At 32.8% G+C, this 16,095-nt stretch overlaps 3 protein-coding genes across 3 annotated transcripts; 1 reads left to right on the top strand and 2 right to left on the bottom strand.

Moving 5' to 3' along the window:
• Positions 1-6,908: 6,908 nt before the first annotated feature.
• Positions 6,909-8,255, top strand: LOC140874277 (uncharacterized). Its single transcript, XM_073277552.1, has 3 exons — positions 6,909-7,062; positions 7,191-7,495; positions 7,587-8,255. The coding sequence occupies exons 1-3, from the start codon at positions 6,909-6,911 to the stop codon at positions 8,253-8,255; spliced, it is 1,128 nt and encodes a 375-aa protein (XP_073133653.1).
• Positions 8,256-8,446: 191 nt separating this feature from the next.
• On the bottom strand, positions 8,447-9,758 carry LOC140875394 (large ribosomal subunit protein eL34-like). Its single transcript, XM_073279058.1, has 3 exons — positions 9,563-9,758; positions 9,315-9,394; positions 8,447-8,914 (listed from the first exon to the last, which is right to left on the bottom strand). The coding sequence occupies exons 1-3, from the start codon at positions 9,639-9,641 to the stop codon at positions 8,801-8,803; spliced, it is 273 nt and encodes a 90-aa protein (XP_073135159.1). The 5' UTR covers positions 9,642-9,758; the 3' UTR covers positions 8,447-8,800.
• A 786-nt stretch (positions 9,759-10,544) lies between these two features.
• On the bottom strand, positions 10,545-14,330 carry LOC140874456 (uncharacterized). Its single transcript, XM_073277748.1, has 5 exons — positions 13,887-14,330; positions 12,615-13,771; positions 11,419-11,829; positions 11,119-11,324; positions 10,545-11,032 (listed from the first exon to the last, which is right to left on the bottom strand). The coding sequence occupies exons 1-5, from the start codon at positions 14,000-14,002 to the stop codon at positions 10,787-10,789; spliced, it is 2,136 nt and encodes a 711-aa protein (XP_073133849.1). The 5' UTR covers positions 14,003-14,330; the 3' UTR covers positions 10,545-10,786.
• Positions 14,331-16,095: the final 1,765 nt, after the last annotated feature.

Genomic DNA, 16,095 nt, shown 5'->3' with positions numbered 1-16,095 from the left:
AGAGTTAGGAGAAATTTATGTTTAGGTTTAGGAATTTTAAAATAATTACCCCTATAATTAATCTATTCAAATGACCATCGTTATCTAAACTAATTATTTAATAAAATTTAATATAGCATATATATTGCCAATTTTAAAATAATAATGAAAGATCTTATAAAAATGAAATATCCATGTTATACTTGTGCAATTGTACTCGTATCTAGACCTGGCCAAGGGCCGGGTTGGACCTGGACCCGGACCGGAACTGGCCCGTGGTCAACGGGCCGGTTAATCGGGATAACGGGTCAAACCCAGAACCGGGACCGGACCGGCCACTAGGCGGTCCGATCCCGGTTTTCCCTGTGGAAAACCGCCGACCCGACGGGTTGGTCGGTTCAACCCGGCGGGTCCGACCCTCCGGGTTCGTCGGGTTGACCCAGCGGATTTACCTTTTTAAAATAATATTTTAATTTTATTTTAATAATATATATTTGATATTCATACATGGATGAGATTTGAAGCCAAAACCAAATGATTTTGGGTCTTCATTCTTGCCATTATGCTAAGTGTTAATTTGTTAATATTTTGTGATTGAATATAATTAAATGTAATAATATTTTTTATACAAGATGTTTAAAGTTTAAATGTAATATATTTTTTATTGAAATAAATAGAGTTTTTAATTGAGATAAATAGAGTTTTTAATATAAGATGTTGAAATATAATATATATTTTTATTGAATAAATATAATAAATTTTTTATTGATATATATAATTTTTAATATAAGTTGTGAAAAGTTGAAATGCAATATATTTTGTATTTAATAAATATATATATACTTTTTATTGAAGTAAATAGAGTTTTTAATATACAATGTTGAAAGTTGAAATGCTATATTTTTTTTATTAAATAAATGTAATATTATAAGATGTTAAAAATTAAAATATAATATATTTTTATTTAATATATGTATTAGCTTTTTATTGAGATAATGAAATATTTGATAGAGTTTTTAAAGTTCAATTTTACAAGTTTTTTTATTTTTTTATTTTTTTAAAAAATAAGGGTCGAACCGGACCCGGAACCGCCGGTTAACCGGACCCGGACCGGCGGTTCCGGAACCGGCCACGGGCGGGCCGGTTAAGGGTCGGCCTATTTCCGACCCGGACCCGGCCCGTGGCCAGGTCTACTCGTATCCCTTGCATCATATGATCATATCATATGATTCTAGTTACTAACAACATGTGAATGAATTTAATTTTTAAACTCAAAAAATGCATACTATTTCATTGGAAAATTAATTAGGTCCAAATTAGCGACCGACCAATATATATTTTGTCGCAAAAATCATTAGAAACTGAAAGTAATTTACTAATTTATATATTAGAGACGAGTTATTTATTTTGGTCTCCTATAGTTAAATTCAATTCATATAAAGTGATGTGTTTTTAAATAGTCATTTCATATATAGTAAGGACCAAGAATTTAGGCTTGGTCAAGAGAGTCACTGTTCTATTTTTTTGTCTATGATGTGGGCATTCACAGTTGCTATTTTTCGGTGCGCACTGGGTAAACTTCTGGACTAACGCAATAGTTTGCAAACTACGTACGTTAGTCAGATAAATCATACTAGGCAAGCCTTGTGTGATACTTAGAGGTGTCAAAACGGGCCTACGGGACGAACCGACCCACAACCCATCGCAATCCACTATTAGGCGGGGTGGACCGGCCCACCTTTTAGGCGGGTTGAAAAAACACCAACTCAACTCACCTATTTTAGGTGGCGGAGCGGGCCAACACAGCGGGTCTACGTGTAATTGGGCGGGTTTTGGTGGGCCAACCCGCAACCAACCACAACCCACGGAGCGGGACGGAAAATTGTCAACCAACCCATCTATTTTGTATGGCGGGACGGGCCAAACCTGACGGACCTAACTCATTTTGACATCTCTAGTGACACTAGTCCAAGAATGTGTTGGTATATATATAGAAGGAATTGAAGTTATGACGTCTGACCAAGAGTTCACCTAGCTATTTCACCAACTTGGACACCCGTTTATGGGCAAGTGACCGCAAATCACTATTCTATTGTTTTTGTTAGGAGACAAGCAAATGAATGAGCTCATATGTTAGCTAGAGAATCATGTTTACACTCTAGCCCATTTAGCTACTTGGTAAGAGCTAGCCACCTGCATGTTTACAGGCTCGGTTACTTCATGATATAATTCGATCGTGCAATAGAAATGTTAAAAACATAGCAAGTACCTCCTGCGTAATTTAGTACGTAAGATAGAGTAATTTTGGTTTGTGAATCTATGTCACACCAAGAGTAGCCGCTCTCGATTTTGTTTTTATACGATTAAAACAAAAAAAATATGAAATTAATCGGTAGTTTTTTTTTTTATTTTGTATTGATATATTCGCACAAACATTTTGTACAAACACTCACTTTTTTGAGTTGGGATAGAAATTATTGTAATTAAATCTCGAAATTGAGAACTCATCTTACACTCATATTTTGATGTTAGACGAAGCTACACGTCTTTGGCCAAACAATCTCACTTTTATTTTCGTCTATTGATAATAATTTCATCATTCCCGATAATAACTTGCCTTCATGATCCGATCCTCTTGCTAACTGGGTTGACCCAATTCATTTCTAAATTGATGGGCTAAGAAATGGGCCGACATAAGTTTAAACTTGCTTGTCGAAAGTCGGTGTCTAATAATACTTAGCTTTTACATGCATGCATGCATACATACATACATACATACATACATACATACATACATACATATACATACATACATATAGGGGTGGGTTTTCGGTATACCGTATCAAAAATATTGGTATAAAAAAAAATCATAGCGATACCGATATCAAAATTCCGAAATTTTGGTATGAAAAAAATTCATACTAATATCGTATATATACCGAATAAAAATTCGATATACCAAAAAAATATATATATATCGAAAAAATTTCGGTACGGTATCTCAAAAAGTCGGTATTTTGGTTCGGTATCCCAGCCATACATACATACATACATACATACATACATACATACATACATACATACATGTGTGTGTATGATGATAAAGCAAGTAGTTTGTGTGGTACTTTAGGCATGTTAACAAACTATCTGTTTATGTTTTAATAAAATATTTTGAGAAAAATCTATATATGTTGGCCGGTGATCAGTTATTCAAAATAAATATTTCATTTACAATATAATCCTAAATTATTTATATCTTCCTCGCTAAAATATTGTTAATAACTCCATGTATTTTAGGCCAGTTATCGAGTTTTTTTTTTATTATTATTATTACTATTATTTCGGTGCACGTATACATAGTTAAAATAATTGTTATGGAGTTTTACATATTTAATTTTTGAAATTGAATAAGATATTTACACCAAAGTTGGTTTAAATAAGCTCCTCATGCTTTTTAATAAAATGATGATGCTGATGCTGATGAATGATGATGCATATGCACAAAATATGTGCATAGATTGTTTTAGTTTTTGCAATGGAGGTGAATCATTTTCAATTTTTTATATATATACTTTGCTCATTCTATTTATTTTTAATTGTATCTGTATTTTTAATTTTGAGTTTGAATTTATTCTACTTCACTTTCAATTCGACCAAACCTTCTCTTTTAAAAAAATATATTTTTTTAACTAAAAAAAACAATGTATTTTTATATCTTTTAATTTGGATTAATAACACATATATAGGTAGTTAAAATATCCCATATAAAAGTATATTTTTTGAAAATCTTTAATTTACACACGATAATAGGAAGAATTTGGACACGGTTTTTCACATTACACGTTTGGGAAGCAAACCCAAGGTCAAAGATTAGAGATATCAAAGGCTTCAAATGAGGGTTAGGTTTTCGGAGTTCTATTAATTATTAATTTTAATTTAGTCCGGCCAACTTTGCATTTGACTCGGTGAAAATTAATTAAACCCCGCATTTAATTTGGTACGATAACTTATTTATTAAATATTGCTTGGTTTATTAATCGAACTAATTTGAGACAGCTTGGTGGTTTTACAAGAAATTCAAACTTTATCATGGGATTTAGGAAATTTGCATGGTTTCTTTCCGACAAGCAAGAAGATTTGAGGAAATCCAAGACCCTCAGATTTGAAAACATGCTACATATATATACATATATAATATTATACATATATATACTCTTATGAGACGGTCTTACGATTCGATTTTGTGATATGGATCTTTAATTCGATCCAAAATTTTATTTTTTTATGTTAAAAATATTGATGGTCATTGTAGATATGAGTTGCGTCGATCGTCTCACAAATATAGATCCATGAAACCGTCTTAAAAGTGCGTACGTAACATACTCGATGATCATATATATGTTAACCTCATGAATTCCAATTAATGTTCAAATTATACAACCTTCGTAATAATATTTAGGTACAATATTTGAAAATGACAAGAGTAGGTTGAACAAATATATGTCAATTGAAATTGGACAAGAGTTATTCATTTACATTTCTTTAGTGGTAACATGAGGATAATTATATTTTTGTCTTGTAATTAATTTGTGTTTTTTTATATTTTTTATACTTTCAACAACGAATTTGTATTTTTAGTTTTATAATTTGCATGATTAATTTGTTTTTATTTTTGACATTTTTTATCAGTCCATCGTGTTTGCCAAAAATTGCTTATGAGGGTGGACGTGGATACTAACATGAATTTTGGAAGGAAACTTCATATGACTCATGATTTTTTTAAATATTATATGGACATTCAAAAATCCATGTCAGCATCTGCGGCGGTCACATGAGCTCTTCATCAGCCTCATAAATCCTCCTGGCTTCTACTGTTCGATCCTAACATCTTGTGGTCTCACAACTTTACATTTATTGGGCGATCTCTCTTTAATCAAAAAAAAAAAATGTTTTATAAATAAGTAATTTATGAAATGTTAAATTTTTTTTTCAAATTTCGGAATTTTGGTTTTATAATTAAATAATTAATTAATTTATGATATGCCCTTTTAAATTTTTATAATGTGCATGCAATAGTTGGAATAATTATACTGTTGTTAAATTGGTTTCTAATACTGTTGGTTCAAGAGGTCTTATTAATTGGATTTCATGAAAGTATACACAAACTTATGGTTTATGCCTCTCTCAAATATGATATTTAGCCAAAAAAGTTATCTATTAATTGGAACTAAGATTTATATAGCCAAAATATTGAACTGTATGGATTTAAGATATTGTATAATTTTATGTTCACAAATTATCACAAATGAAGATTTCGACGAATTTTAATTAAATTTAATTTTGAGCCAATAAGAACGTTTTACCATGCAAGTGCTTTATGGACAATATTTATTATCAAAGGGAAAATGTCAACGGGTTAAAAGTCAATTATCTATATATATATATATATATGTATGTCATATGTATGTACGTGTATGGACTATAATCAATCCCATTTAAAGAGTTATGATATTAATTTTGATGTTCTAACAGGGTAGGTAACAAGAAATGATTTTGTCGTAAAAATAATTACACAGGACTTAATTTTGGCACTCAAATAGTTAATAATTAAAGACAATTAAGTACTAGTGATAAATAGCTAGCTAGAGTGTTAGACTACTATTTCTTTTTATTACAACATATAAGATGGGAGATTTTTACATGAATTCGAACTCATGATTCTCTCTTAAAAGGTTAGAGGTTTAAATATCACACTCCTATATCCAAACAAGCTATCTAGCTAGGTCAAAATAAAATTTTATTAAAAACCAATATTAATTGCTATTATTGAATTAATTCTGTATTTCGTGAAATAATGCGACCACTAAAAAGAAAATATCCCAAAATGGTCAGCTGGTAGCATTAGAAATACCTTATGATCTATTGTCCACATTAATTATTATTTATTCTTAAAAGTTATTTCTGGCAAAACCCTATATATATATATATATATATATATATATATATATATATATATATATATATCTTTAATCAATTTTCCCTTATTATAATTGAAATAAATATTATTCAAATCTGACAAGTCAGTGGAATAGAAGCTTGGGAATGGAATAGAAGAGGCATTTGTGGATCCTGAGACACTGACTCCACTAAATATTAATTATATTCTTAATTATGGGAATTTAGTGATTTAATATATTAATTGAATATAGTTTTGAGCTTTTGCATTGGGAGTTGGTTTTGGTCCACAATTTCATACAAAATTTGAAATATTAAATCAAAACATATGTTAAGAAGCTTGCTTTGTCTTGACTTTAAAATATATATTTAATAAGACTCTTGACTTAACTCAAACTTTGATACATATGGAAATCATTAATATTGCATTCAGACTGATTATATATTTTTAATCTCCTTCGGATTCCAAGATTTGAACTTTAACTATGAACACAATTTGGGATGAAAGGCAGACGGGTCGGATTTTCGGGTCCCCGATCCATATACATAGATTAATATTAGGAGTTTTGCCATCAAGCACTAAATAAGAGTCAATATATATTTTAGCAAGAATCCCATTTGCATGCATCTAACTGAAATAAATATATTTTCTTGACTTGTGATTTTCTTGGTAGTTGTTCTTAAGGAATTTAATCAGTTCTTTTTGAAGATTATATATTAGTAAAGCAATTTTAGAGAAACAAAGCTCCTTAAACTCACCAGAAATGGCGGCTGATCCTTCGGTTCTTGGGATGCAAGCCAGGGCTTCATATACTGCATAATACTCTTTGCATTTCGTATTAGGTTTTAAAGTACTGTACGTATAATTTCACAAGATTTTTTAAGGTTCTTGTCCTGAAAATTTGCTTTAGAATTAATCTACACACATATATATATATATATATATATATACTTTGAAGAACATGGAGGGGGAAATGGATGAATTTTTGCTGCCAGGGTTCAGATTTCATCCAACTGATGAAGAACTTGTAGGGTTTTATCTGAGAAAGAAGATCCAACAGAAACCGCTCTCGATCGAGCTTATAAGGCAACTCGATATCTATAAGTATGATCCATGGGATCTTCCAAGTAAGTTCAAGAAATAAATGACCACATTCTTGATCTCACTTTACCTGCATGTATGTACTAGGTCGACCTTTGATATATGTTAGATTTGATTTAAGTAAGAGTACTATTGTGTGTGTGTATATGTACAGAGTTGGCGGCGACCGGAGAAAAAGAATGGTACTTCTACTGTCCTAGGGACAGAAAATACAGGAACAGCACGCGGCCTAATCGTGTTACCGGTGCCGGATTCTGGAAAGCCACGGGCACAGACAGGCCAATCTACTCCTCGGAAGGATCGAAATGCATCGGCTTGAAAAAATCCCTTGTCTTCTACAAAGGCAGAGCGGCTAAAGGGATCAAAACTGACTGGATGATGCATGAGTTTCGGTTACCTTCGGTCTCAGACTCAGCTTTATCCACAAGATATTTGGACAAGCTAAACATTCCCGCAAATGTAAGAACCTTATAAAAACTTTGTACCCAATATTGATTCATCTATTTCTTAGGAAAAAAATTGTCATTTACGTATGTATTTTTTTTTTCAGGAAGCATGGGCGATATGTCGGATTTTCAAGAAAGCTAACTCGAATACACAAAGGGCTATCTCCAATTCTTGGGTGTCTCCGGCATCGGATACAAACCCTTTTCTTGTAAACAAGATTGAGTTCAGTTCCAGCAATGTGACATGTTCAGATAAAACAAAATATTCACCCGTTGGATTCGGTTTCTCCGGTGGCGACGACGTCATTCAACAGCTATCTGTTGCTAGTTTCACTCTTCCTCAACCATGCAAACTAGTTTATGACCAAGTGGAAGACAAACCAACTCAAGTATCAATTTCTGGTGGAGATACTTCCCATCCGGTCTCACAATGTACCATCAACGACGCTTCAAACTCCTTGGTGTTGGAGAATATCTCGAGATCCATGTTTGAATATTTCGATAGTACTGGCTCTGATAAAACGGACTTTAGCACGTTGAGCACGCAATGCCACCGCATCTCCGCCGTGTTTGCGGAGGATGAACAAGGAAATCTTGGCCTAGGCGAAGAGCTGGAGCAAAATCATGTGGAACAATTTAATGTGAATATGGGATTTGGTTATAGTTTTCCGTCGAGTTTAGGCGATGCATGGAGGTCTAATTTGCTGTGGGATTCTTCTCCTTGTCCGAGTGAATTGTCTGCTAACTATTCTACCAACAATTGTAACTGTTGATCCGTGGTAGTACATCGTTCTTTAATCTTTCATTTGTTTCTGAATCTATTTTCTTTTTTTCTTTTTCTCATTTTTTTTGTATTATTATTACCTTGTAGTGATGAAAAACGACTGAAATCTGAATCGTTTAGAAGACTAGGAAATTATTTATGACAAGTTTTATTCAGAAATCTTGTGAGTGAATTATTTGGTCCCATCTCCAAAGAATGCTCTTATAACATGTCTTTTAAAAAAAATGAAGATAAAGCCCCAAAGAACAAGTGTTGTATCTCAAAGAGTCTGAACAAAATACAAAAATATAAACTTTCAACCTCCCAATACAATCCCGCAACTCCTTTACTCAAAGAGTGTCCAAAAATGATCTCAGTCCCAAGAGAAAACTTCAGGTCTTGGATGAAAGCTTTTCCTTGGCCTTCAGCATCTTCAAAACCTTCTTCACAATTTTTTGCTCCTCCACCAAGAAAGCTCTTAGAACCACGACGAAATCATTGGCGCGAACCGCTGTCATTGTAATGCAAGTGTCAAAGACTGAAAAATCCAAAAGCCTACCTTTCCCTCACAGCACCACCAGCCAATACTCCACCATAAGCACGGTTGACAGTCCTTTGGTTTCTAGATAATCTAGACCTCTTGTACTCGGCAGGTCTCAAATGAGGTATCTGGTAATCATGATAGGATCATTAAAAAAGATTCGAACATTGGAATCATTACATAAACACGATTTGATGATCAATTGACAAGTAGCTAGAAAGCTCAGGCAAAACTCCCAAAATAGAACAACAAACACCTCCCAATGTAATCAAGCATGGTATCCTACATGCCAAACCAGATATGTACATCATTTCTCAAAATTTTCCTTCAATCCCGTGAGGTGATTTCGAGCATAAACAAAAGAGCATCACTTCTACTACCAGTGGCTGAAAATTATCCTTATCATGTACTAACATTAAAAACATTGATACAATGGATAACATAGGCGCTGACTGAATTTATCCGTTTCATCAAACCATCCAAAAAGTCATATGAGCTCAAAAAAAAAAAATTCAAGAAAGTGCGTACCCCTTGTATTCTCTTGCCAGTAACAGGGCACTTAGGGCCACTTGCCCTCTTCTTAGTACTCTGATACACTAGCTTCCCTCCTATCGTCCCGCACACAAACACCCCGTCAAACACACATCCAAATCAATAATTAATAACCAATAAAAATGCAAAATCGAGTCGTCAAAAAATGCGAAATATTAATGCATCCTTTTACAAGAGCGGTAAAAAAAAAAAGAATTCTCCATCAAATTAAAGCACAAGTTTACCAGGGGTTTTGACGACTCTGTGTAGATTGGATTTCGTGGCATAACTATGCCTTTTCCGGTATGTGAGCCGCTGCATCATTTTTACACACTGCTGTAAAGTTCTTACGAGCTTCGGGAAATCGAAATGGGGGAATCAGCAGAGATTTGGCAATATCGAAGCCCTAGATTCTACGGTTGAGATCTTCTCTCGAGTATAAGTTTTTAGATCTACGGCTAACTTTAGGTGCAAATTTTTTCGAAGAAGGTAAAAATAAGATGGAAAATAGTTTTTTTTTTCATTAATTTATTTATATTTTGATTATTAACTTTGTGAATGTTGGTTTTTGATATATTAACTTTTAGTTTTCGTTTATTTTGGTTTAATTGTTGATATGACGTCGTAAAATACTGACTTGGTGTCAAAATGACGAAGTCACCTAGAGGCTAAAGTTGTCAAAATGGGTTGTCAACCCACCCGTCAACATATTGGGCTGACAATTTCTCAACTTGTCAATCTTATCTTGCTAAAATATAACTAGAGTCCATCAAGTCGACTCGTCCTTTGAGATAGCTTAAGTCCGTCGAATCGACACATTCCATCAAATTATAGGTAGTGAGATGCCCTCCTCCTCTAGCCTGTTTGACAGCACTCAAACTTAGAGTCTGTTTGAGTTTTGTAGATATTTTTTTTTTAAAAAAATGCTTTTTTAAACTATAATTTTTGCTTTTGAAAAAGCTCTAATTTTGACTTTAAAAAAAATGTTTTTTTAAGCACTTATTTGGTCATCCAAACATCTTATTAACTGAAAAAGCACTTTTTAAAAAAATGTTTTTCTAGTCTGACTTTTGATACCAAACGGGGCCTAAGTTTAAAGATAAAATTTTGACAGGTTTTTAAAGAACCGGACTAAAATTCATATATTATCCATTGAGATTTAAAGAACCGAAATAAACACAAACATTTAAGAAATCAACCACCACTCATTTCTTTAAACAAAATTCATTTGATCAAGTGCCTTCACGCGCACATGTTTGTGACTTGTGAGTGAGCAAGGACTCGTATATTAAAAAGCATTTGTACAATAAGTACCTAACAAACAACTCCTAAAATCACAAGTGATCAATGGCCACTAAACCAACAAATTTTGCACCAAAAAAAAAAAAAAAGTGTTCTACACATTTCTTTTCTTTTCTCTATTAGAACACATTATACATTCATAAAAAGGCGATAAAAATGCAGCCTAATTAGCAGGGGAAAAGCAAGAGAGATGGCTCCAAATGCACCCTCCTCCTGTTCACAAAATTGATATTGCGAAGCTTATTCTGGCACCATATCAATTGGTCTCTGCTCACCCTCGAGAGTCCAATAACTCTCGAGACCAATCTCAATTCCACTTCACAAGTGCAAATTTGGTCACATTCTTCCTGTTTTTGCATCATTTTCACTATGCAGCTCTTGCTTCTTATGTTTTCTTTCAGTCTTCTCTCTTTCTGCATTGCAAAAACATCATCAAAAAGGTATTGTTTTAGTCTTGTTAAATAAAAGGGCTGGCTCAGAAAGTTGTTGGATTGCGAACCTTTTGAAGGGTTGTGATTACATCGGCTAGAAGTGCCATGTTTTCGGGTTCTTTAATATCCATCTTGGCTCCATGATCTTTTGAGCTCTTATCAGAGTGAAGAAATTCCCGGAAAACCAGCATCGACTCCTTAATGACTCGCACTAAAAGTTCAAGTGAAATTGAGTCCTCCTCATCTCTTTCCTTCTTGTCCTTCAGACAATCATCTGCAGGGAATTCCAAGCTCATTTTCAACTCCACGAACCAATAAACATGATTGAATTAACGCAAAACTTTATTTATTATCAATTTTTTTTTTACCTCTGATTAATGGGACTTGAAGTAAACTCCGGATCATGCACCGGTTCCTGACATAGTTCTGTACTCTGGGACCTTGAAAAGGTTCATCTTCCATAAATCTTTGCATCAGCACTTGGAACTGCTGGAATTCTTCCACGACGCGATTGTAGGAATGATTCCCTTGAGAATCATATGGTAGTAACTCTTTAGATTTTACATACAACCATGATAAAATCTCCCACGAGAGGCAAATTTGTCCAACGTAAACCAATTCTAAGTCACGGTTCAATTCTACAATCGACCTAAGCGCAGGATCCGCGTGAATCCTCTGTACTTTTCCAGGCCAAATTTTTGCGAAAGCCAACTGTTTTAGCATTGAAGCAGACTTCTTCTTGCCAGAAAATATTTCAGAATCTTTTAGCTGCAAGAAGCCTGTAACATGTTCATAAAATTAGTTCCACAAACACCAGAAATCTCCACAGGGGGATGAAATTTTCCACATATAATATGCCAAAACAAAATCAAAATTGAAGAATAAATTATATGTGAAAGTAGAAGTTATTTAATTGAGGCCGTACATCATTGTTTATCATTGCGATTTAAAATATAACGACTACTTACCAGTATTTCGGGGAAAGACGAAAAAGTGTGTTCAATGGATAGAGCGCCATTGCTATATATATGAATGTGAAGTTGGTGGAATATAATTTTTCGGTTCATAAACAACTAAGTAGCTTTACACTTGAAGAATGTGAAAGGGACCACCAAACAACTTCGTGCCTTCTAAATTTAAATGAGTTCATTGACCAAAATATCTTCAATATTATGATATAAATCTTCATAAATTTAATTTGTTGATCCTCTCAAAAAAATTGTAGGGTCAAATGTGCATCAAAAACAATATCTGTGAGTAGGTAGCAGCACAATAATTAAGTGGGTAATTGTTGGTTTCAATCACGCTTCTCCTAGCAATTGCTTCGAGTCGCAATCAAATACCTAACTTTAAGCCTAATACCATTGTATAGTTGCCCATGTTCAAATCTTTTAATCTTATACCAGCACGAGCGACACGTTTCGATTATTAAGTCACTTAAACGTCTAGCAAAATAGCATATGCATTCAAAATCTCGAGTCCACCAGTTCAAATTATGCAGATAAAACATGAAATTTATGTAAAATAAGAGCATGAAAACAGAAAGGGTTAGCTTTAATCTTACTTATTGCTTGTAAAGTCTGGAAATTCAAGACATCCAATTTCCTCATTTTCTCCGCATAAGTCCTGTAAAACTTGTGAATTTCCTCCATTAAATCCTTGTACTCGAACTTCTGATCAAAGTTTAGAGGCTTCAAGTCTTCCACCATTTTCGGAGTCTCGCAATCTTCTGATATAGTAGGAAGTCCTCCACTTCTACAGTTTTTCAACTCCAGTTTCATCTGTTGAACCAAGTGATGGTGTTCCCACAACACATCAGGCTCATTTTCATCGTTAAAATTCGAATCCCATGAGTTCCCTTCGTCTTTTCGACAATCCAATCTTTCGGGGTCATTTAGTTCCTCGGCTTCCTTAGATTCCTCGCTGGCAAAACTTTCTTGATTAACATTAGTTGGATTCACTCTTGTAGGCTCCAGCTCTATGTACTCATCATCCGAATCGAAACGTGTTTGATTAATCGTTTGTTCTTCGACATTAGTTCCAATATCTTCTGATATTCTATGATCATCTTCTTCAAGAAATGTTCTATTATTCGAATCAACCTTTTGAGGGCTAGCCATGAGCTTAAGTTCCGAAAAATTAGGCGACCTATTAGCTACCAAAGTGGATAACTTACTCCCTGGAAACAATTCTATTTCATAAGAAAAATCTTGATCATCCATAGATTCAACATCCATGGACTCCATAGCTTCAAACCGGAGAATTTTGTCATCGAAAGTTGCCGAATTTTCTATCTTCTCCTGATCAGTAACTTCGAGTTCTTTATCAAATTCTAGTATATTCTCCTCCATTTTCGCCTCCAAATACTCCATTTTCGGAGAATTTTCGTCATCGAGACTCTGATCACTGCAGCTCAAAGCATCATTTGATTCAACAAACAATTCTTCAACACGAAATTTGACAGTCTCGGGTTTTTCTTCGAACCCACTCACATCTTCTCCAGGCATAAACTGATACTTACTGTTGCTAGAAACCAATTCAGCTTCCATGGAAACAGAGTCCTCTGTTTTTGAAGTAATTTCATCAAGATTTTCACTTTCCGAACTCCCTTTTTCTGCAGGCCCACTTAACAAAAAAACAGTGGATTTCTCGGTAACAACTTCGCCACCTTCTTTAGAATGATCAGCGCTAAAATATGAACCATTCCCTTTTGTATTTGATCTGTAAACCCAAAAAAAAAAACCCAGAAAACAAAATCTAAAAATCATCCAACACAGAGAAATCCCCATAAATATAACTAAAAAAAAGTAAAAATTTAATAAATCAAAACTCATACCTGCAAATATATCTGGCGACAAATCCAAGAATCTTGAGTATGAAAGCATACACAGAAATCAAGAAGGTACTACCAGCCCTAACCATTTTATTTACATGAGTAAGCTGACTCATCATTCCACAAAATTGAATCTTGCCCAAGGAAATATACGAAGAACCCAGAAAAATTTGTTTAATCCAAAGCAACAAAATATTAAAGAAAATCAAATAAAAATCATGCACAAGATTCCTCCTTTCCTATCTCTCTGTTATAAACAATGCTATACAGTAGTAGATTTTTTTTTGTTTTTCTCTCATTCACGTAAGTGGAGTAAGCATTAATGCGACACCATTATACGTGGAGGAATATATACATACATATACGTATATAAATATATATATCTACTGAGGAAATACAAATTTGATTGGAATGGTTGAACGTTGGCGATGAATTTTATGGGAAGAAATAGAATGATTTTCAGAGGAATAATAATGACGTGGAAAGCTACGTGCTTGGTGTGTGAAATTTTTATTTTTAATTTTTGAAAATGTGATTATTTTTTTTCGTGTGTTAATTTGAACCGTTGAGAGGCTAATTTTGGCTGGTCTGAAAGCCTTGTCGGTTAGATTTGGAAGTGTGGATAATGGATACGTTACTATAAAAAAATTACAAGTTATATCAAGATATATGGATTTTATATAGGATTTATATGTATTTTCTGTATTCAACTATATTTTTATACGATAAAATTGTTATTGTTGATGTATGTTTATCTATACGTGTTTTTGCTCTTCTACCTGTTCGATTTTCAGTTTTCTTAATTTGGGATAACTATATTTTTTGTCTTTTTGTACGCAGTGCCGTATCTATGATTTTTAGGGTTTGAGTTGAACTTATAAATAATTTTTTCAACTTTTTAAAATTATTTAAGAGGGTTTTTGAAAATTAAATATGCAAAATACTATAGACGGGTGTTTGGGAGAGCTTATAAGCTCTTGAAAACAGTTTATAAGCTGTTTCAGAGCTTATAAGCTCTTTAAGTTTTTTGTCAAACAACTTAAAAGCTGTCAAAATAAGTTGTTTGACAGCTTATAAGCTGTTTTTAAAAAATTAAGGGGAAAGGTACTTTTTTTCAAAAAGATCTTATTTTAATATTTTAATTCACCATATTATCCTTATATATTTTATTAAATTCTCACAACACCCTCTGTGCATTTTTTATACAAAATTTATCAAGTTTTTTTTTAATTAAAATTAAAAATAATTTTATTTTGTAATATATGTTTATTGTTTATAATAATTTAAAACTATTTTTAAATGTATGTTACTATTTAAATTATTTTTATAGTATGTTACCCTTTTTGGTAATTTCAACAGTAAAAAATCTTATAATATCAAACACAGCAACATCTTTAAATTGTTTAAAATAAGTTCATTCAAACACTTTAACAACTATTTTTAAAATAAGACCTGACAGCTTATAAGTTCCCAAAACAACTTATAAGCTCCTAGAGCTTATAAGCTGTATTTTTAATAAGTTTAGTCAAACACTAATTATAAAAAAAACATATAATGTTCAAAAACTTTATAATTTCATTAAATAATAAACTAAAATGTTATAAATAATCACTTAAATAATACTTTGTTATTTTATCAACAAAAACATCAATTATTATATATTTTTTACAAAAATATCAATTATTTAACAATATACGTACGAAACTCAAGAAAATGAATGCACCAATTGAAGAAATTTCCTACACTATACCTAATCATGCCCACGAATAAAAAATATCACAAACATTCCTAAAAAACATCAAAAAAATTGGAAAAAATAACATACAAGTCTATGAAATCCAAGAATCAATAATGAAAGAGAGTGGTTGAAAGTTTTGAAACCCAAGAGTAGTTCTCTATTAATTATCATGCGATGTGATTGAAACTTCATATTTAAAGAGAAAAATGATTGATGAAAAGGACAAAGATGCGGTAATACTATTTTTTTGGCAAAATCATGGCATTTAAAAAAAAATTATGGCACACATACACTAATAATAGTTTATGATTTTTTTGGGCCCTCTTTTGAACCTGGGCCTCACCTGCCTCATGCTAGGTCCGAGCCTGCTTGTACGTATTTTCAATCCTATAACTTGCATATTTTTTTTTTTATTTTTGGTTTTGTTACGATGAATTTTTATTTTTGGTCATGTAACTTTTACATTGTTTGCTT

This window comes from Henckelia pumila, chromosome 1 (genome assembly GCF_033568475.1).
Source record: "Henckelia pumila isolate YLH828 chromosome 1, ASM3356847v2, whole genome shotgun sequence".
Classification (NCBI taxonomy): domain Eukaryota; kingdom Viridiplantae; phylum Streptophyta; class Magnoliopsida; order Lamiales; family Gesneriaceae; genus Henckelia; species Henckelia pumila.
The sequence above is the reverse complement of the archived record's forward strand: the minus strand, read 5'-3'. Positions and strand labels throughout refer to the sequence as shown.